The following is a 22,554-nucleotide window of genomic DNA, read 5'->3' on the forward strand; positions in this document are numbered from 1 at the left end:
TAGCAAAGTAACAACAAAATTCAACCCAAGTTATTGCAAAGTTCAACCAACTTTTGACCGTTGTAACGCGTTGCCGTAAAATAGCTGATTGGACACGTTGTCACAGTGGGTGCAACCAAAATAACGATATCAAGTAACGTTGGACTGAATGGGAACTAAAAGCGCTGGTAAAGTCACGTGTCTGTTCGTATAAATACCTCTTCACTAGTAACAACATTCATCAGAAGTCATCCGTAGCTTCAATTCTTAAGAACTTCACCAACAAAAGAAGCTAACCCTTAAATCATCATGAAGGTCACCATTGCGCTTCTCGTCCTGGCCGCCGTGGCCATCGCTGCCGTGAATTGTGCTCCTAAAGGTAAGTCCTGACTCAATAGTCCTTGAAACAATGCTTTCAATTTTTCAAACATTTCCTCCCAGATTGCTGCGGAAAGCACGAGGAGCGAGCTCCCTGTGGTTACCACTACCCACGCCCGTGTGACGACGGCAAGCCGTGGGACTGCGTGTGCGTCAAGGGTTACCACCGCAACCACAAGGGACACTGCGTGAAGAACTGTCCGCCGTACCATCCGCAGGAGTCGGGATCGTCTTCGTCGTCTTCCAGCGAGGAGAGCAAGGAGAGCAACAAGAGTGAGGAAAGCAAGGAAGATTAGTATGATTTTGTCGATTTATCATGATTTGAAGTACTGACAGCGAATGCATCGTTGACCAACAAATACATTGAATATCATCCTTAAAAATCATCAAGCATGAAGTTCAATTAATATCAACCATCCGAAATTTTGATTTCGTGTAATAAATTTCTGCCTCAAACAAAACAAATAAATAACAAAATCATAATTTTATGTTCTTGAAATTTTCAATACAAATTCTTTAATGGAGTTTTCGAACACAAAAAATATTAAAAATATCTTCCTCATTTTAAAATCGATTTCTTAAAATTCTTTCCGTTGTAAATATTTTTCAAGGTTTATGTATATATTACTAGCCTTACCCGACAAACTTCGTTCTGCCTTTTTTGGTTTCTCGACGTTTTTTGCTTGTTTGCTTATTCAGCCTCCTGAAATTTGATTTTTTGCAACTTTTCCCATACAATCTGCAGATTTTTCGGAATCGGTTCCAGAGTGGCCAAAGTGTCAATTAGTTAGCGTAAGAACCTTCCTTGGGCTCATACGAACCCAACGCAACAAAAAGCACCTCGATCCGACGCTCCGTTTTGAACTGATTCGCGTTCGAACAAAACCGTCGAAATTTTGTATATATATAGATTATATATTTTTTCATAAAACTGGAAAATTTTAATGGAAATAGAAGCCTAATCAACTCAAAACGATCTAAAATGCCTTTTTCTGCATTGATAATCATGTTTGACTTGTTTTGGCTATAGCTTAAAGCTCAAAATATTTTACATATTACAAATTACAATAAAACTGTCGTCAATACTTAGACATTTTGGAAACTTATGATTTCAAAACAACTGGACAGGTGTATAATGCAATCCTCCACGAAATCGGTCTTTTTTTAGAATTTTAATTTTTGTATTTTTTAAACCGACTGAAACTTTTTTGGTGCATTCGGTATGCCCAAAGAAGCCATTTTGCATCATTAGTTTGTCCATATTATTTTCCATTCAAATTTGGCAGCTGTCCATACAAAAATGATGTTTGAAAATTCAAAAATCTGTATCTTTTGAAGGAATTTTTAGATCGATTTGGTGTCTTGGGCAAAGTTGTAGGTATAGATATGGACTACAATGAAAAAAAATGATACACGGTTAAAAAAATTTTGGTGATTTTTAATTTAACTTTTTGTCACTAAAACTTGATTTGCAAAAAACACTATTTTTAATTTTTTTAATTTTTTGATATGTTTTAGAGGACATTAAATGCCAACTTTTCAGAAATTTCCAGGCTGTGCAAAAAATCTTTGACCGAGTTATAAATTTTTTAATCAATACTGATTTTTTCAAAAAATCGAAATATTGGTCGTAATAATTTTTCAACTTCAATTTTCGATGTACAATCAAATTTGCAAACAAAAAGTACTTCAGTGAAATTTTGATAAAGTGCACCGTTTTCAAGTTAAATCCATTTTTAGATGACTTTTTTGAAAATATTCGCAGTTTTTCATTTTTAAAATAAGTGCACATGTTTGCCAACTTTGAAATTTTTTTTTGAAAAGCTGAGAAAATTCTCTATATTTTGCACTTTTGAACTTTGTTGATACGACCCTTAGTTGCTGAGATATTGCTTTGCAAAGGTTAAAAAACAGGAAAATTGATGTTTTCTAAGTCTCACCCAAACAACCCACCATTTTCTAATGTCGATATCTCAGCAACTATAGGTCCGATTTACAATGTTAAAATATGAAACATTCGTGAAATTTTCCGACCTTTTCGAAAACAATTTAAAAAAAAATTTAAATCAAGACTAACATTTCAAAAGGGCCAATAATTCAATATTACACCATTTTGAAATGTTTGTCTCGGTTTAAAAAAAAATTATTTTTTACGAAAAGATCGGAATATTTCACGAATGTTTCATATTTTAACATTGTAAATCGGACCATTAGTTGCTGAGATATCGACATTAGAAAATGGTGGGTTGTTTGGGTGAAGCTTAAAAAACATCAATTTTCCTGTTTTTAAACACTTGCATGGCAATATCTCAGCAACTAAGGGTCGTATCAACAAAGTTCAAAAAAGCAAAATATAGAGAATTTTCTCAGCTTTTTAAAATTATTTTTTTCAAAAGTGGGCAAACATGTGTAAAAACTTTGATTTTTTTCGAAAAAGTCACCTAAAAATGGATTAAACTTGAAAACGGTGCACTTTATCAAAATTTCACTGAAGTACTTTTTGATTGCAAATTTAATTTTACATCAAAAAATGAAGTTGAAAAATTTTTACGACCAATATTTCGATTTTTTGAAAAAATCAGTATTGATTAAAAAATTCATAACTCGGTCAAAGATTTTTTGCACAACCTGGAAATTTCTGAAAAGTTGGCATTTGATGTCCTCTAAAACATATCAAAAAATGAAAAAAAAAATAAAAATAGTGTTTTTTTGCAAATCAAGTTTAAGTGACAAAAAGTTAAATAAAAAATCACCAAAAAAATTTTTACCATGTATCATTTTTTTCAGTGTAGTCCATATCCATACCTACAACTTTGCCGAAGACACCAAATCGATCAAAACATTCCTTCAAAAGATACAGATTTTTGAATTTTCATACATCATTTCGATGGACCGCTGCCAAATTTGTATGAAAAAAGGTAATGGAGAATCTAATGATGCAAAATGGCTTCTTTGGGCATACCGAAGGCACCAAAAAAGTTTCAGTCGGATTAAAAAATACAAAAAAATCGAATGACCGAAATCTGAGAGAACTGCTCAGATGTTTTGGATTTCCAATTTAATAAAGTTTAGATTCAATTTACAAGGCTGTTTTTGAAACTGGAACAAATAAAAATTATAAATTAATCAGCAAAAAAAAATAAATAAAAAATGCGACCAACAATTTTTTACTTAACAGTAATTATATTTTTCACTTTTTTGTCCCTCTTATTCTCAGTATATAAAATTCAGTGGTAAAAAAATCAGGGGGCAAAAATGTGTTTTCAAAAAACTTCTAAATTCTGATTGAAGTAGACGTCATATCATTTGAAAACAATTTGAAATGGAATTTTCTGCGTTTAAAATCATAGTTAGCTTGTTTCTGATCGATTTTTTAAATTTTTGTGAAATTCCAAAGTATAGTACTGAAAAAAATATTTTTCGCTATATTTTGTTTTTCCTAAAAATAAATATTTTGAAAATTATCGATTGCAAAGAAACTGGGCAGGTGTACAACGCATTTTAAAACACTTTTTTTCAATCAAATGTCAAAACATGACTTGCAATTTTAGCATTGATATTTTTAATTTCTTTGCGATGGACATTAATAGTATGTATTAAAAGAGTAATAGTTTTTTTTTGTCATTTTAAATGGAAAACAATATTTTTTGGCTTCTTATTTTTTAAATCTTGAATCAAAAACTGAAAACAGACACAAAACCTGACTAGAACGTATTTTCTATTACTTATTTTTATATTTTTTATTGGTTTCTGTTAGAACAGACACCGATCAACAAAGATAATCGGTTATAGTATGATGCATATAATTGCTCTTTTGTCTCTTTTCAATCATTTCAATCCAGATATTAAAAAAAAATATTTTGAAATGTTACTATAAACAAATTTGTTTAAATAAAGAAAGATACTTAAACCCCAACAAAATGCTTCAATTATAAGGATTATTTCATTTGTCTAAAAAGAGAAATCGCGAAAAAAAACTAATTGCGAGGGTCAATTGTGATAAATTTAAATCAATTTCTAATGAACAGCTGGATTAAACAGCATTAATATTTCGAAAGTTAATCTTATGATCTGATTTTCTTTTTGTTTTTACAGTTAAAATTACAAAATTGTTTAATCATAATCTTTTATCATTTCCTATTTTTTTTTTTATCTTTTATCCGTTCCTTTTTGATTTCTATTTATTTATATTGTTTTTTGAGTTGCGAATGTTAAGCGGCAAACAATTTGAAAACTTTTTCAATAAGTATTTTGACAACTGGCACTATATTACACATTTTCTAGCTTTTGGGAAGTTTATCAAAAAACTTTTTGAAAACAACCATTAAACATGATGAATTTAGTAAAATAGTTACCTGTTGCCTGGCAAATTCCAAAATTGCTGCAACTTTTAGAATGCTAAAACTTCTTTTTCAAATGTTGCTCCAGTTATACTTTTTTATGTTAAGAAAATATGTCTCAAAACATTATGCAACAAAAATTAAAGAACGAAGACATTACAATTTTTAAGTTTTGCAACGACTGTAACATTTATATTCGCTTCGTTGATGTGAAAAGCTTGGTGAAAGAAAGGAAATGAATGTTTTTCATAAAATTTATGGATTCTGATAAATATTACGAAATTCCGAAAAACAGAAAACAATTTGAACGAGACATGCCAGAATTTTCTAGAACTGCCTAAAACTAACAAAAGCATATTGTTTGGTTTGGATCCAATTTTATTTACTTTCAGTTTTATTTTATGTCAAAAATATTTAAAGGCTATATCATAGTATTCAATCCAGCATCCTATCAATGCTCCTTGCTCTCCTCACTCGACGACGACGACGAGTGAGACTCATCCTTGGACGGATACGGGTACAGTCCCTTGGGATGTCCGCCACACCGATAACAGTCCGGCACGCAATGTCCCTCGTGGTTCCGGTGGTAACCCTTGATGCAGACGCACTTGCACGGCCGGCTACAGCCTCGGTGGCCATCGCAGGGCTTGGGACAGTCCGGTCCGCAGGGGGCTCGCTCCTCGTGCGGTCCACAGCAATCTGGGAAGGAGGTTGGAGGTTGAAGAATCTTTTTGAAGGTCTTCATATCCGTGGGACTTACCTTTGTGGAAACAGTTCACAGCGGTGATGGCTACGACGGCCAGGACGAGCAGGACAATGGTGACCTTCATGGTGAGTTGAGAGATTCGGTTCTTGAGCTGTGCTGAAGTTAGTTGGGATTGAAGCTATGGATGACTTCTGATGAGTTGGATCTCTCGGGAGAGGGTATTTATATGGCAGCATACGTGACTTTTGTTGAACAGCTCATACGGATAAATTTGCTCACATAACGGATCAATTTCACCAACTTCTTGTCTCACATGTTACTCGATGCATTGCTTAGAATACTTGCTGTTGGTCCAAGATATTCCATTAGAGACAAAGATTTCCGAAAAATAATTTTGTTTACATTTATTTATTTACCGATCACCAATCACAACCATTTGCAGTCTAGCGGTTCTTCGAAATCCTTCTCTCCAAACCCTCAGATGATGTCATTTGGGCAGACATTTAAATTGATCTCTCCGAAACGGTTCCCCTGGATCAACGCTGGTCGTAATTATCGAACTTTCGAGAACCCAAGCCCCGTGCTGATGATTGATGATGCTTGAAATACCTCGACCTTCCACCGAGACGACTGTTTGAGGTCAACGATCCGATCACGGGTCTTCGCCGCAAATTCCTCATTGACACTCGAGATACTTGCAGGAGTTGCTGCAACTTGGAGGTGTGAAAAGTGGTGTCATTTTGGCAGATTATGGCAAGATCGAGAGGGATTACCAACGGTACAGTGGTTGTCCCGATTCACACGAACCCCCGCTTGAATGTCACACAATCGCGAAAGGTCGCAAGTGCAATTGATCACTATCACACGAGAAGAATCGTGTGAACCAAACGTGAATTTGCAGTACCGATTCTTCATTTGGTCGCCAAGGTGGAGCTTCGAGTTCTACCAGTTTCCAGCGGGAGGGTGTCAAATCGTGCAGGTCACGTGGGATTGTTCTGGTTTAGCTACGTTTGCGGGGACAATCCGTTTTGCAAGCAAGAAGTCGTGACAAAGTGTGTCTCGTTCTAAGCTGAAAATTACGATGAATCACAGCACAAAACCAAACATTTCCGTTTCCAGCGAACCGGGAACACCCACAGTTGAAGACCTACGTCGAAGCTCGAGCTCATTACGGATGCACCGAGCATAATTTAATCGAATTCAAATGATGTTCACTTCCTAAACATAGACCACTCCCTCACGACGAAGACCTCAACGGATCTCTATGGTTTTATGGTTTCATTGACATTTTGCCCATCAATGTCACGATTCTCCAATCTCTCGTAACTTTGTTGTGATAGACAGGCCTGCGGGAAAATAAAACGAAGAAGTTGAAACATTCTTTTTTTACGAGCGATCCGCGTGTGGCAGTTTTCAGCTGGATTTTGAACAGGGGGAGATTCGTTCGGTTTCCTCTCCGACATCAGCTTGGTACATGTCCGGCTGTCGAGGAGTTGTGATCCGTGAATCTGATACATGACAACGAAGCCACGCATGCAAGTGGAAAATCAATTCGTCACGAGGCCGGAAACTTGATGATTTCTAAAGAAGGGGAAGTAAAATACGCTATAAGACACTGGTGAAAAAATGATTTCAAGGTTTCAAAATTCATTTAAAATTACGATTAAGTAAAAAAAAAATATGTAAAATTTTGCATAACTGGGATTTATTAGCCGTTTTACTTGAATTTTTGAAATTTGAATGCCACGATTTATTTCTTGTGACGTTGATAGGTATTCATAAAAAATCAAATCCAGTCTTTAGTTCCAGGAATTCCCGTAAAATATTCATCTCGTAGCTCGAAGTTTCTATCAATTTCACGGATTAACTGAAATTCTAAGTAAAAAAAGTGTTATTCTCTTTACATTTTTGCACCAAATTGCTGAAAATGTGTTGCAAAACTCAATTCTTAAATTGAATAAATTTCTGCTGTTTCGCGGTAAGTTTAAGAGGCAGTATTTGTAAATAATGCTCGGTTTGTTCTAGAGGTTGTATCGAGGTGCTCCGATTTGGATGAAACTTTCAGCGTTTGTTTGTCTATACATGAGATGAACTCATGCCAAATATGAGCCCTCTACGACAAAGGGAAGTGGGGTAAAACGGGCATTGAAGTTTGAGGTCCAATAAACATGAAAAATCTTAAAATTGCTCGCATTTCCGTAAAACTTCATCAATTCCGACTCTCTTAGATGCATTCGAAAGGTCTTTTGAAGCCCTTCAAAATGTGCCATAGACATCCAGGATTGGTTAGACTTTTTCTCTTAGGTTTTGCAAATTACTGTCAAAAATGGATTTTTTTAAAACCTTAATATCTTTTTGCAACAGCCTCCAACACCCATACTCCCATAGGTCAAAAGATAGGTAATTACATGGACTATAAGCCTACGATATTAACTTTTTGGCCAATCGCAGTTTTTCTCAAAGTTTTTCGATTTTTCTAGAACAAACAATTTACAACGTTAGTTTTTGCCCTGTAGGCCGCCATAGCGGCACTTTTTGGTCTCAATTTTGTCATATTCGGAATCCTCGGACAATTTCACGTAAGTTAAAAGTATTGGAGTTGTAAATTTGATTTAAAAAATAATTAAATAAAACATTTTTGAAAAAAGAAATAGATCTTATTTACCCTGTGATCAATACGTCAAATGCTGTATCAAGTAGGCGAAAACCTGTTTTACCCCTAATCCAACAAATAGTTAAAAAATATTTTAATTCATTCTAAATGGCAATTTTCCCAATCAAATTTACAACTCCAATACTACTAACTTACGTGAAATTGTCCGAGGATTCCGAATATGACAAAATTGAGACCAAAAAGTGCCGCTATGGCGGCCTACAGGGCAAAAACTAACGTTGTAAAATGTTTGTTCTAGAAAAATCGAAAAACTATGAGAAAAACTGCGATTGGCCAAAAAGTTAATATCGTAGGCTTATAGTCCATGAAATTACCTATCTTTTGACCTATGGGAGTATGGGTGTTGGAGGCTGTTGCAAAAAGATATTAAGGTTTTAAAAAAATCCATTTTTAACAGTAATTTAAAAAGCTAAGAGAAAAAGTCGAACCAATCCTGGATGTCTATGGCTCATTTTGAAGGGCTTCAAAAGACCTTTCGAATGCATCTAAGAGAGTCGGAATTGATGAAGTTTTACGGAAATGCGAGCAATTTTAAGATTTTTCATGTTTTTTGGACCTCAAACTTCAATGCCCGTTTTACCCCACTTCCCTTTGTCGTAGAGGGCTCATATTTGGCATGAGTTCATCTCATGTATAGACAAACAAACACTGAAAGTTTCATCCAAATCGGAGCACCTCGATACGACCTGTTACACATTGGTGAAAAACTCGCTCTTAAGTTTCATTCTAAGTTTTTAAATAATTCTTAATTAAATTTTCTGGAGAACACAATGGTGATAAAAAAAACAAAAATGGAAAATGGGTCAAAATCATAGCTTTCATAATGTGTTTTTGATTATTTAAATAGGTCAAAAAGCTTAGTGTGATAAAAATGGGTACATTTCCCCTAGTTGCAAAGATGTAAGAATTTTGCCTAAATATTGAAAAAATGCATTGTTTTTAATTTTATAGATAATTATTCAAATTTAACCAAAATGGGGTCGCAAAACTCGAATTTGATGTTAAAAGTAAGAAAATAAAAAAAATATGAAGAATTTTTTTTTGTTCGTGATTCAATTATTCTAAGTTCTATACGAACCTTCGGATAATCGAGTCTGGACTGTATTTTTAACATGCAGTTTCTTTAAAAAAAACTTAAAATTTTTGTTTTTGCATCATCACTACCAAATAAACAAAATAAAGTCATAAATTTTCACAATTTTTTTTCAGTTTTTGTAGAATGCACTTGGTTTCGAAAAAAAAACAAAATGTTAGTCAATGTAAGATCGGGAATATTTTTTTATGAAAGTACTTTTTTTTCAAATCTACGTTATTTTGAATAAAAAAAATCCTCAAAATATCAGATTTTTCAAATAGTTATTTTTGAAATCAATCAAAATTTTCTCAAAAAAACGATTTTTTGAAAACTTTACAAAATTTATGTTTTTTTTAACAAATTGATTTCAAATGATTGAAATTTTTATATACAATTCAAAAGTTATTTTTTTAAACTCTTAAAAAATTACAAATCTATTTTTTAGAAAATACTTGAATTTTTCTTTGACCAAATTTTCCGTATTAAATCAACAGCTTGAATTTTAAGATTTTTTCAGTATAAGTAGCACAATTTAATGATCAAAAAAGTTTCGTACCTTTCAATATGTTTTATTAAATGTTCAAAAATTTCACATAACTTCGTATAATTTAAAAAATAAAAAAAAAATATTGCATTATGGGTATCAAGCATTTGTTTAGTAATAATAGATATTTTACTAATATTGACTAATATTTTTTACAAGATTTCATATTTTTCAGTATGAAAAATTCTAAAAAAATAAATATTTTTTTTAAATACTCATATTGTAAAAAAGTGAGTAAAAGTTGAGTAATATAAAAAAAGTATAATTGCTTAAAAAAGGTATGAAACATTCCCGATCATTTGATATCCGTGTTGTAGAAAACTAAAAATTTGGGTATTTTTTTGAAAAAAACGTGGTTTTGAAGCTTTTTAATGTATTTAAAAAATAAATATTCCTCTCGAAAAATATGTTTTTTTTTTCGATCTTTTGTTATTATACTGCAATAACTAATACATTGATTTTTGTCTTGAAAAAAATATTTTTGTGCAAAATTTTCGATCATTTAATAACATTATTATTTTTACAAAATAACGTATTTTTTTAATTCAAGATGGAAAGTCATGTAAAAGAAAGCTAGTTGTTGAACATTTTATGAATTTGTATGACTAACATCACATAATCTTTTAAAAAAAAATTTTCAATAGAAGTGTCCGTTTATTTAGGTAGAAATATGTGTTTTGATTTACTTTTACTTAATTTATTTGAAATGTTTCTGAAATATTATATGTTTGTTGAAACTTTTAAATATTGAGTCTTGTGTTTTTTTTTTCATCATTAAATTTTTTATCCAATCATTTTTTTACAAATTACTCAAATGTGTGCTCCTATCTAAAGTGATAACAATGATTTCAGCCCAACTTCCCTCCTCAGCATCAAAAACCTTAAAAAAAAAGTCTTCTTCTTCTTCAATCTTCCCCGTAAAATTACGTTCCAATTTGTTCAAGTTTGTCTAGCCAGCGGCCATCGCCTCTGTCGTAAACTTGGCCCACGTGACAAAACTCGACTCCAAAAACACTGTGGCCAAACATTGGCCAACGGCAAACAACAAGAAGCTATCTTCGTCATTCGCACGTGTATCAGATGGCGGACGGAAACGGAAAAGCGGAATTAACGGCTGATTTACGACTTGGCTTGAGGCGCGTAAAATTTTTCCGTTTCGCCAATTTTTCATTTGTTGGCGGAAAGAAACAAGCAGCAGTGACAAGTTCGATATCGAAAGTTGTTTCTGGTGGTCTTTAGTCGTTGAAGGAGATTTGAGGGATTTTTGGCTCAAAATCCTCTTTTTTTAGCGAAAAGGTCTCCAAAAGCAACAGTGGGTTGTTTGTATCCCCACATAAAGTGAACCAAATATCGATCAACAGAATTTGTACCGGAGGACTCCGCCAGTGTTGCTTACTTTCGCTGGAAACTCATAAAAAATTCACATCACGAGCCAACCCACCATGGGTGAGAGGGGTTAACGAAATCGTTGTCTATGTGCGTGGAAAATCCAGCAACCCTCTGACCTTTTGGCGAGCAAAAGCGAATGGTCCCTCGTGATGACCGTGTATACACATAGAAATTGGGAAAAGTGGAGGGAAAATCGATAAAACCAGCGTGTACCCGGTTGTCTGGTCTCTAGGATTGTGTCCGGAAAGTGCCATTGAAGCGAAAATCATGTTCACTTGTGTTTTCCGGTCCTTCCGGGTTCGGGTTTTTTGGGGGTTGGTTATGATGGTTGAATCTTGTTTTAGGAGGTTGGAATTCAGCTTGGAAATTCCAAGTTGGAATGAATAGTTGAAAAGAATTCTAACATAGCAGTGTAATACTAGACGACTTCCTGAACAGTTTCACCCACGTGTAGGAGTTGCAGCTGCAGCTGAATGCACTTTTTTCCCAGGCAAGTGCAGTGAGTAGCTGATTGCACACGTAGTCGATGTTAGTGCATCAATAACTTATCCATTACGGACTCTTTAAATGAAGAACCGGTCAACCTAAGTCACGTTTGCTTCCATATAAATACCTTCTCCCGAGAGATCCAATTCATCAGAAGTCATCCATAGCTTCAATCCCAACTAGCTTCAGTTCAGCTCAAGAACCAATCCCTCAACTCACCATGAAGGTCACCATTGTCCTGCTCGTCCTGGCCGTCGTAGCCATCACTGCCGTGAACTGTTACCCCAAAGGTAAGTCCCCCGGATATGAAGACCTTTAAACCGCTTCTTCAACTTCAAACCGCTTCCCAGATTGCTGTGGACCGCACGAGGAGCGAGCCCCCTGCGGACCGGACTGCCCGAAGCCCTGCGATGGCCACCGGGGCTGTAGCCGACCGTGCAAGTGCGTCTGCATCAAGGGTTACCACCGGAACCACGAGGGACACTGCGTGCCGGACTGTGATCGGTGCGGCGGATACCCCAAGGGACCGTACCCGTACCCGTCCAAGGATGAGTCTCACTCGTCGTCGTCGTCGAGCGAGGAGAGCAAGGAGCATTAGAAGCGGTTTAGAAATTTAACGAAGTTGATATCTCAAGAATTTGTATATAATTTAAAAAATTATAAAATTGGATCCAAACCAAATCATTAATTCTTCAAATTAATTCATGAAAGAATAGATCAAAAGCAATCCAAATCTCAAGTCCGGATCCCCTACCGCTGAGTTAATCCGGGATACATTCCAGATATATATCAAGCATTCCAAGGAATCGTGTTTCTAAAACAAGCCCCAGTGGCAATGTAATCGATCACCTCTCGAACCGGTAATAGAGAGATCACCCCAGCTCCGGTTTTGACGAGTGTGCTACCTGCTGCTGCTGCTGGTGATTGACTCTCCGGGAAGTCATTTGGAAAGAAAGTCGGGAAGCCCTGCGCGAGTTCAAAAATAGACTCGTGAGCGCTTCTTGGCTGTGAAACAGAGTTGTTGTTATGTATTATCGTAATTAAACGTGACACCATTTCGTCGTCTTCGTTAGTCACGGGACGGGGTTGAAGACCCGTAGGGCGACGCACAGTTTCTGCAATTATCATTACCGCGCCAAATTACCACGTGGTTGTCAGAGTGGTAGCGAGGCAGGTCTAGAGCGGCTCATGTAACACACCTGTATGAACTTTGTACTTTTTGGTGGAGGGTGTTGAGATAAAAGCGTGTGTGGAGGTTGAGGGTGCTCGTAAGTCACGGGTTTTCTTCTTGGTTTTAGTTAAAATTCATTCAGTTTGATGATTTTGAAGGTTGTTAACGATAAAATTATCGAGGCTCGATAACGATAGATTTCGATCATTCTAGCGGCGATAATCTTATCGCCGATAACACAGCGTAACAAAATATTTTTTTTATTTTTTGGCAGCACGAAAAAAAATGCTCCTCTAGGGATCGGCTTCCCGAACAAAATGCAACCTGGCGCATATTTTTATTGTTATCCTAACTCGAGATATTCAATGCAGAAGTTTTGCATATGAATCACCCCCCGTCGGAAAATATTTTTTATTTTGTTTTCTCTGTAACTTTTGATCAATTAGGTCTTTTTGGACGCTTCCGGTGTCATTCGACGGTAAATTGTTAGAAAAACTCAAGATTTGGTCCCATTAGCCGGTTCCCGTAACCGGTTCCGGAGGAAATCCGGAATATTGGCCAAAACTGTGCAAAAACTTCAAAATTTTGAAGTTTTTTGCTCTTAATGCGAAGTGAACGCACTATAGCATGAAACAATCCATACAAACTAAAAAAATGTTGGTCCCAGCATGTTTGAAGGTGTTTAATGGAAAAGGTGGCCATTGAGAACCGGTTCCGGTCAATCCGGATCCGGAAACTCCGGAAAAAATTAAGCAATATTTTCACAATTCCAATGTGTCAGACAGATATAAATAAAAGTGTTGTTGAAGCATTCTTTGCTACTTCATATTCATATAACCACAAAAACATGGCCAAGTGGCCAATGGGAACCTGCTCTGAATGTTCCGGATCAGGGAACCTGTGGAAATTATATTTTTTTAATTAATTTTATGAAGCAGTTTTTATTAAGAAATTTTCAAGGTTTCTGGAAAAAATATGAATTAATCCGAAATCAGAATCAGAAATGTGGCCAAGTGGTCAACGGGAACCCGTTCTGAATGTTCCGGATCAGGGAACCAGTGGTCATTTGAAATGTGTATTAATTTAAAATAGCATAATTTAATTAGGAAATTTTCTAGTTTTCTAGAAAAATCAGAATTAATTAAAATCAGAATCAGAAATATGGCCAGGTAACCAACAGGAACCCGTTTTAAATGTTCTGGATTAGGGAACCAGTGAACATTTGAAGTTTTTATCAAGTTTTCAAAAAACATATTTAGATTAATGAAATTTAAAAATTCCTGTAAAAATTAAGAACATAGTCGATATCAGAATTAGAAATATTGCCAAGTGGCCTAAGGGAGCTCGTTCTGAATGTTTCGGATCATGTTACCAGAGGAAACTTGAATTTTTAATTAATTTTAAAAATGCATATTTTAATTAATGAAATTTTTAAATCCCTGGAAAAATCTGAATGTATTTAAAATAAGAAATAAAAATGTTGCCAAGTGGCCGACTGTTCCGGATCAGGGAGCCAGTGGTCACTTGGCATATTTTAATTAAGAATTTATTTGAAATCAGAATTGAAAATGTTGTCAAGTGGCCAACGAGAACCTGTTCTGAATGGTCACAATTTTTATTAATTTAAAAAATATATATTTATTTTACTGTTTTTTTTTCAAAGTTTTGGAAAAAATCACAGTTTATTTTAAATCAGATTTAGAAATATTGCCAAGTGGCCAACGGAAACCCATTCTGAATGTTCCGGTTCAGGGAACCAGTGGTTACTTGAAATGTTTATTAATTAAAAAAAGCATATTTTAATAAGGAAATTTTCTAGTTTTCTAGAAAAATCAGAATTAATTCAAAATCAGAATCAGAAATGTGGCCAGGTGACCAACAGGAACCCGTTTTAAATGTTCTGGATTAGGGAACCAGTGAACATTTGAAATTTTTATCAAGTTTTCGAAAACATATTTTGATTAATGAAATTTTAAAATTCCTGTAAAAATTAGAATATATTTAAAATTAGAAATCAAAATGTTGCCAAGTGGCCAACTGTTCCGGATCAGGGAACCAGTGTTCACTTGACTTTTTTTTTGTTTATTTTATAAAGCATATTTCAATTATGAAATTTTCTAGATTTCTTGGAAAATCTAAATTTATTTGAAATCAGAATTGAAAATGTTGTCAAGTGGCCAACGAGAACCTGTTCTGACTAGTCACAATTTTTATTATTTAAAAAAAAATTATTTTACTGATTTTTTTAATTTTTTTTTGAAAAAATTCTTAAATTCTTAAATTCTTAAATTCTTAAATTCTTAAGTTCTTAAGTTCTTAAATTCTTAAATTCTTAAATTCTTAAATTCTTAAATTCTTAAATTCTTAAATTCTTAAATTCTTAAATTCTTAAATTCTTAAATTCTTAAATTCTTAAATTCTTAAATTCTTAAATTCTTAAATTCTTAAATTCTTAAATTCTTAAATTCTTAAATTCTTAAATTCTTAAATTCTTAAATTCTTAAATTCTTAAATTCTTAAATTCTTAAATTCTTAAATTCTTAAATTCTTAAATTCTTAAATTCTTAAATTCTTAAATTCTTAAATTCTTAAATTCTTAAATTCTTAAATTCTTAAATTCTTAAATTCTTAAATTCTTAAATTCTTAAATTCTTAAATTCTTAAATTCTTAAATTCTTAAATTCTTAAATTCTTAAATTCTTAAATTCTTAAATTCTTAAATTCTTAAATTCTTAAATTCTTAAATTCTTAAATTCTTAAATTCTTAAATTCTTAAATTCTTAAATTCTTAAATTCTTAAACTCTTAAACTCTTAAATTCTTGAATTCTTAAATTCTTAAATTCTTAAATTCTTAAATTCTTAAATTCTTAAATTCTTAAATTCTTAAATTCTTAAATACTTAAATACTTAAATTCTTAAATTCTTAAATTCTTGAATTCTTAAATTCTTAAATTCTTAAATTCTTAAATTCTTAAATTCTTAAATTCTTAAATTCTAAAATTCTTAAATTCTTAAATTCTTAAATTCTTAAATTCTTAAATTCTTAAATTCTTAAATTCTTAAATTCTTAAATTCTTAAATTCTTAAATTCTTAAATTCTTAAATTCTTAAATTCTTAAATTCTTAAATTCTTAAATTCTTAAATTCTTAAATTCTTAAATTCTTAAATTCTTAAATTCTTAAATTCTTAAACTCTTAAACTCTTAAATTCTTGAATTCTTAAATTCTTAAATTCTTAAATTCTTAAATTCTTAAATTCTTAAATTCTTAAATTCTTAAATTCTTAAATTCTTAAATTCTTAAATTCTTAAATTCTTAAATTCTTAAATTCTTAAATTCTTAAATTCTTAAATTCTTAAATTCTTAAATTCTTAAATTCTTAAATTCTTAAATTCTTAAATTCTTAAATTCTTAAATTCTTAAATTCTTAAATTCTTAAATTCTTAAATTCTTAAATTCTTAAATTCTTAAATTCTTAAATTCTTAAATTCTTAAATTCTTAAATTCTTAAATTCTTAAATTCTTAAATTCTTAAATTCTTAAATTCTTAAATTCTTAAATTCTTAAATTCTTAAATTCTTAAATTCTTAAATTCTTAAATTCTTAAATTCTTAAATTCTTAAATTCTTAAATTCTTAAATTCTTAAATTCTTAAATTCTTAAATTCTTAAATTCTTAAATTCTTAAATTCTTAAATTCTTAAATTCTTAAATTCTTAAATTCTTAAATTCTTAAATTCTTAAATTCTTAAATTCTTAAATTCTTAAATTCTTAAATTCTTAAATTCTTAAATTCTTAAATTCTTAAATTCTTAAATTCTTAAATTCTTAAATTCTTAAATTCTTAAATTCTTAAATTCTTAAATTCTTAAATTCTTAAATTCTTAAATTCTTAAATTCTTAAATTCTTAAATTCTTAAATTCTTAAATTCTTAAATTCTTAAATTCTTAAATTCTTAAATTCTTAAACTCTTAAACTCTTAAATTCTTGAATTCTTAAATTCTTAAATTCTTAAATTCTTAAATTCTTAAATTCTTAAATTCTTAAATTCTTAAATTCTTAAATACTTAAATACTTAAATTCTTAAATTCTTAAATTCTTGAATTCTTAAATTCTTAAATTCTTAAATTCTTAAATTCTTAAATTCTTAAATTCTTAAATTCTTAAATTCTTAAATTCTTAAATTCTTAAATTCTTAAATTCTTAAATTCTTAAATTCTTAAATTCTTAAATTCTTAAATTCTTAAATTCTTAAATTCTTAAATTCTTAAATTCTTAAATTCTTAAATTCTTAAATTCTTAAATTCTTAAATTCTTAAATTCTTAAATTCTTAAATTCTTAAATTCTTAAATTCTTAAACTCTTAAACTCTTAAATTCTTGAATTCTTAAATTCTTAAATTCTTAAATTCTTAAATTCTTAAATTCTTAAATTCTTAAATTCTTAAATTCTTAAATTCTTAAATTCTTAAATTCTTAAATTCTTAAATTCTTAAATTCTTAAATTCTTAAATTCTTAAATTCTTAAATTCTTAAATTCTTAAATTCTTAAATTCTTAAATTCTTAAATTCTTAAATTCTTAAATTCTTAAATTCTTAAATTCTTAAATTCTTAAATTCTTAAATTCTTAAATTCTTAAATTCTTAAATTCTTAAATTCTTAAATTCTTAAATTCTTAAATTCTTAAATTCTTAAATTCTTAAATTCTTAAATTCTTAAATTCTTAAATTCTTAAATTCTTAAATTCTTAAATTCTTAAATTCTTAAATTCTTAAATTCTTAAATTCTTAAATTCTTAAATTCTTAAATTCTTAAATTCTTAAACTCTTAAACTCTTAAATTCTTGAATTCTTAAATTCTTAAATTCTTAAATTCTTAAATTCTTAAATTCTTAAATTCTTAAATTCTTAAATTCTTAAATTCTTAAATTCTTAAATTCTTAAATTCTTAAATTCTTAAATTCTTAAATTCTTAAATTCTTAAATTCTTAAATTCTTAAATTCTTAAATTCTTAAATACTTAAATTCTTAAATACTTAAATACTTAAATTCTTAAATTCTTAAATTCTTAAATTCTTAAATTCTTAAATTCTTAAATTCTTAAATTCTTAAATTCTTAAATTCTTAAATTCTTAAATTCTTAAATTCTTAAATTCTTAAATTCTTAAACTCTTAAACTCTTAAATTCTTGAATTCTTAAATTCTTAAATTCTTAAATTCTTAAATTCTTAAATTCTTAAATTCTTAAATTCTTAAATACTTAAATACTTAAATTCTTAAATTCTTAAATTCTTGAATTCTTAAATTCTTAAATTCTTAAATTCTTAAATTCTTAAATTCTTAAATTCTAAAATTCTTAAATTCTTAAATTCTTAAATTCTTAAATTCTTAAATTCTTAAATTCTTAAATTCTTAAATTCTTAAATTCTTAAATTCTTAAATTCTTAAATTCTTAAATTCTTAAATTCTTAAATTCTTAAATTCTTAAATTCTTAAATTCTTAAATTCTTAAATTCTTAAATTCTTAAATTCTTAAACTCTTAAATTCTTAAATTCTTAATTCTTAAATTCTTAAATTCTTAAATTCTTAAATTCTTAAATTCTTAAATTCTTAAATTCTTAAATTCTTAAATTCTTAAATTCTTAAATTCTTAAATTCTTAAATTCTTAAATTCTTAAATTCTTAAATTCTTAAATTCTTAAATTCTTAAATTCTTAAATTCTTAAATTCTTAAATTCTTAAATTCTTAAATTCTTAAATTCTTAAATTCTTAAATTCTTAAATTCTTAAATTCTTAAATTCTTAAATTCTTAAATTCTTAAATTCTTAAATTCTTAAATTCTTAAATTCTTAAATTCTTAAATTCTTAAATTCTTAAATTCTTAAATTCTTAAATTCTTAAATTCTTAAATTCTTAAATTCTTAAATTCTTAAATTCTTAAATTCTTAAATTCTTAAATTCTTAAATTCTTAAATTCTTAAATTCTTAAATTCTTAAATTCTTAAATTCTTAAATTCTTAAATTCTTAAATTCTTAAATTCTTAAATTCTTAAATTCTTAAATTCTTAAATTCTTAAATTCTTAAATTCTTAAATTCTTAAATTCTTAAATTCTTAAATTCTTAAATTCTTAAATTCTTAAATTCTTAAATTCTTAAATTCTTAAATTCTTAAATTCTTAAATTCTTAAATTCTTAAATTCTTAAATTCTTAAATTCTTAAATTCTTAAATTCTTAAATTCTTAAATTCTTAAATTCTTAAATTCTTAAATTCTTAAATTCTTAAATTCTTAAATTCTTAAATTCTTAAATTCTTAAATTCTTAAATTCTTAAATTCTTAAATTCTTAAATTCTTAAATTCTTAAATTCTTAAATTCTTAAATTCTTAAATTCTTAAATTCTTAAATTCTTAAATTCTTAAATTCTTAAATTCTTAAATTCTTAAATTCTTAAATTCTTAAATTCTTAAATTCTTAAATTCTTAAATTCTTAAATTCTTAAATTCTTAAATTCTTAAATTCTTAAATTCTTAAATTCTTAAATTCTTAAATTCTTAAATTCTTAAATTCTTAAATTCTTAAATTCTTAAATTCTTAAATTCTTAAATTCTTAAATTCTTAAATTCTTAAATTCTTAAATTCTTAAATTCTTAAATTCTTAAATTCTTAAATTCTTAAATTCTTAAATTCTTAAATTCTTAAATTCTTAAATTCTTAAATTCTTAAATTCTTAAATTCTTAAATTCTTAAATTCTTAAATTCTTAAATTCTTAAATTCTTAAATTCTTAAATTCTTAAATTCTTAAATTCTTAAATTCTTAAATTCTTAAATTCTTAAATTCTTAAATTCTTAAATTCTTAAATTCTTAAATTCTTAAATTCTTAAATTCTTAAATTCTTAAATTCTTAAATTCTTAAATTCTTAAATTCTTAAATTCTTAAATTCTTAAATTCTTAAATTCTTAAATTCTTAAATTCTTAAATTCTTAAATTCTTAAATTCTTAAATTCTTAAATTCTTAAATTCTTAAATTCTTAAATTCTTAAATTCTTAAATTCTTAAATTCTTAAATTCTTAAATTCTTAAATTCTTAAATTCTTAAATTCTTAAATTCTTAAATTCTTAAATTCTTAAATTCTTAAATTCTTAAATTCTTAAATTCTTAAATTCTTAAATTCTTAAATTCTTAAATTCTTAAATTCTTAAATTCTTAAATTCTTAAATTCTTAAATTCTTAAATTCTTAAATTCTTAAATTCTTAAATTCTTAAATTCTTAAATTCTTAAATTCTTAAATTCTTAAATTCTTAAATTCTTAAATTCTTAAATTCTTAAATTCTTAAATTCTTAAATTCTTAAATTCTTAAATTCTTAAATTCTTAAATTCTTAAATTCTTAAATTCTTAAATTCTTAAATTCTTAAATTCTTAAATTCTTAAATTCTTAAATTCTTAAATTCTTAAATTCTTAAATTCTTAAATTCTTAAATTCTTAAATTCTTAAATTCTTAAATTCTTAAATTCTTAAATTCTTAAATTCTTAAATTCTTAAATTCTTAAATTCTTAAATTCTTAAATTCTTAAATTCTTAAATTCTTAAATTCTTAAATTCTTAAATTCTTAAATTCTTAAATTCTTAAATTCTTAAATTCTTAAATTCTTAAATTCTTAAATTCTTAAATTCTTAAATTCTTAAATTCTTAAATTCTTAAATTCTTAAATTCTTAAATTCTTAAATTCTTAAATTCTTAAATTCTTAAATTCTTAAATTCTTAAATTCTTAAATTCTTAAATTCTTAAATTCTTAAATTCTTAAATTCTTAAATTCTTAAATTCTTAAATTCTTAAATTCTTAAATTCTTAAATTCTTAAATTCTTAAATTCTTAAATTCTTAAATTCTTAAATTCTTAAATTCTTAAATTCTTAAATTCTTAAATTCTTAAATTCTTAAATTCTTAAATTCTTAAATTCTTAAATTCTTAAATTCTTAAATTCTTAAATTCTTAAATTCTTAAATTCTTAAATTCTTAAATTCTTAAATTCTTAAATTCTTAAATTCTTAAATTCTTAAATTCTTAAATTCTTAAATTCTTAAATTCTTAAATTCTTAAATTCTTAAATTCTTAAATTCTTAAATTCTTAAATTCTTAAATTCTTAAATTCTTAAATTCTTAAATTCTTAAATTCTTAAATTCTTAAATTCTTAAATTCTTAAATTCTTAAATTCTTAAATTCTTAAATTCTTAAATTCTTAAATTCTTAAATTCTTAAATTCTTAAATTCTTAAATTCTTAAACTCTTAAACTCTTAAATTCTTGAATTCTTAAATTCTTAAATTCTTAAATTCTTAAATTCTTAAATTCTTAAATTCTTAAATTCTTAAATTCTTAAATTCTTAAATTCTTAAATTCTTAAATTCTTAAATTCTTAAATTCTTAAATTCTTAAATTCTTAAATTCTTAAATTCTTAAATTCTTAAATTCTTAAATTCTTAAATTCTTAAATTCTTAAATTCTTAAATTCTTAAATTCTTAAATTCTTAAATTCTTAAATTCTTAAATTCTTAAATTCTTAAATTCTTAAATTCTTAAATTCTTAAATTCTTAAATTCTTAAATTCTTAAATTCTTAAATTCTTAAATTCTTAAATTCTTAAATTCTTAAATTCTTAAATTCTTAAATTCTTAAATTCTTAAATTCTTAAATTCTTAAATTCTTAAATTCTTAAATTCTTAAATTCTTAAATTCTTAAATTCTTAAATTCTTAAATTCTTAAATTCTTAAATTCTTAAATTCTTAAATTCTTAAACTCTTAAACTCTTAAATTCTTGAATTCTTAAATTCTTAAATTCTTAAATTCTTAAATTCTTAAATTCTTAAATTCTTAAATACTTAAATACTTAAATTCTTAAATTCTTAAATTCTTAAATTCTTAAATTCTAAAATTCTTAAATTCTTAAATTCTAAAATTCTTAAATTCTTAAATTCTTAAATTCTTAAATTCTTAAATTCTAAAATTCTTAAATTCTTAAATTCTTAAATTCTTAAATTCTTAAATTCTTAAATTCTTAAATTCTTAAATTCTTAAATTCTTAAATTCTTAAATTCTTAAATTCTTAAATTCTTAAATTCTTAAATTCTTAAATTCTTAAATTCTTAAATTCTTAAATTCTTAAATTCTTAAATTCTTAAATTCTTAAATTCTTAAATTCTTAAATTCTTAAATTCTTAAATTCTTAAATTCTTAAATTCTTAAATTCTTAAATTCTTAAATTCTTAAATTCTTAAATTCTTAAATTCTTAAATTCTTAAATTCTTAAATTCTTAAATTCTTAAATTCTTAAATTCTTAAATTCTTAAATTCTTAAATTCTTAAATTCTTAAATTCTTAAATTCTTAAATTCTTAAATTCTTAAATTCTTAAATTCTTAAATTCTTAAATTCTTAAATTCTTAAACTCTTAAACTCTTAAATTCTTGAATTCTTAAATTCTTAAATTCTTAAATTCTTAAATTCTTAAATTCTTAAATTCTTAAATTCTTAAATTCTTAAATTCTTAAATTCTTAAATTCTTAAATTCTTAAATTCTTAAATTCTTAAATTCTTAAATTCTAAAATTCTTAAATTCTTAAATTCTTAAATTCTTAAATTCTTAAATTCTTAAATTCTTAAATTCTTAAATTCTTAAATTCTTAAATTCTTAAATTCTTAAATTCTTAAATTCTTAAATTCTTAAATTCTTAAATTCTTAAATTCTTAAATTCTTAAATTCTTAAATTCTTAAATTCTTAAACTCTTAAACTCTTAAATTCT

General features: G+C 27.4%; 2 protein-coding genes across 2 annotated transcripts in view; one reads left to right on the forward strand and one right to left on the reverse strand.

Moving 5' to 3' along the window:
• Positions 1-22,554, reverse strand: part of LOC120414045 (frizzled) — a 185,710-nt gene that overhangs the window by 31,129 nt on the left and 132,027 nt on the right. The gene's annotated exons all lie outside the window — the stretch shown is intronic.
• Positions 11,620-12,175, forward strand: LOC120414047 (cysteine-rich venom protein 6-like). Its single transcript, XM_039575068.2, has 2 exons — positions 11,620-11,861; positions 11,922-12,175. Exons 1-2 carry the CDS (start codon positions 11,792-11,794, stop codon positions 12,167-12,169), a joined length of 318 nt encoding a protein of 105 aa, XP_039431002.1. The 5' UTR covers positions 11,620-11,791; the 3' UTR covers positions 12,170-12,175.

This window comes from Culex pipiens, chromosome 2, assembly GCF_016801865.2.
Source record: "Culex pipiens pallens isolate TS chromosome 2, TS_CPP_V2, whole genome shotgun sequence".
Taxonomy (NCBI): domain Eukaryota; kingdom Metazoa; phylum Arthropoda; class Insecta; order Diptera; family Culicidae; genus Culex; species Culex pipiens.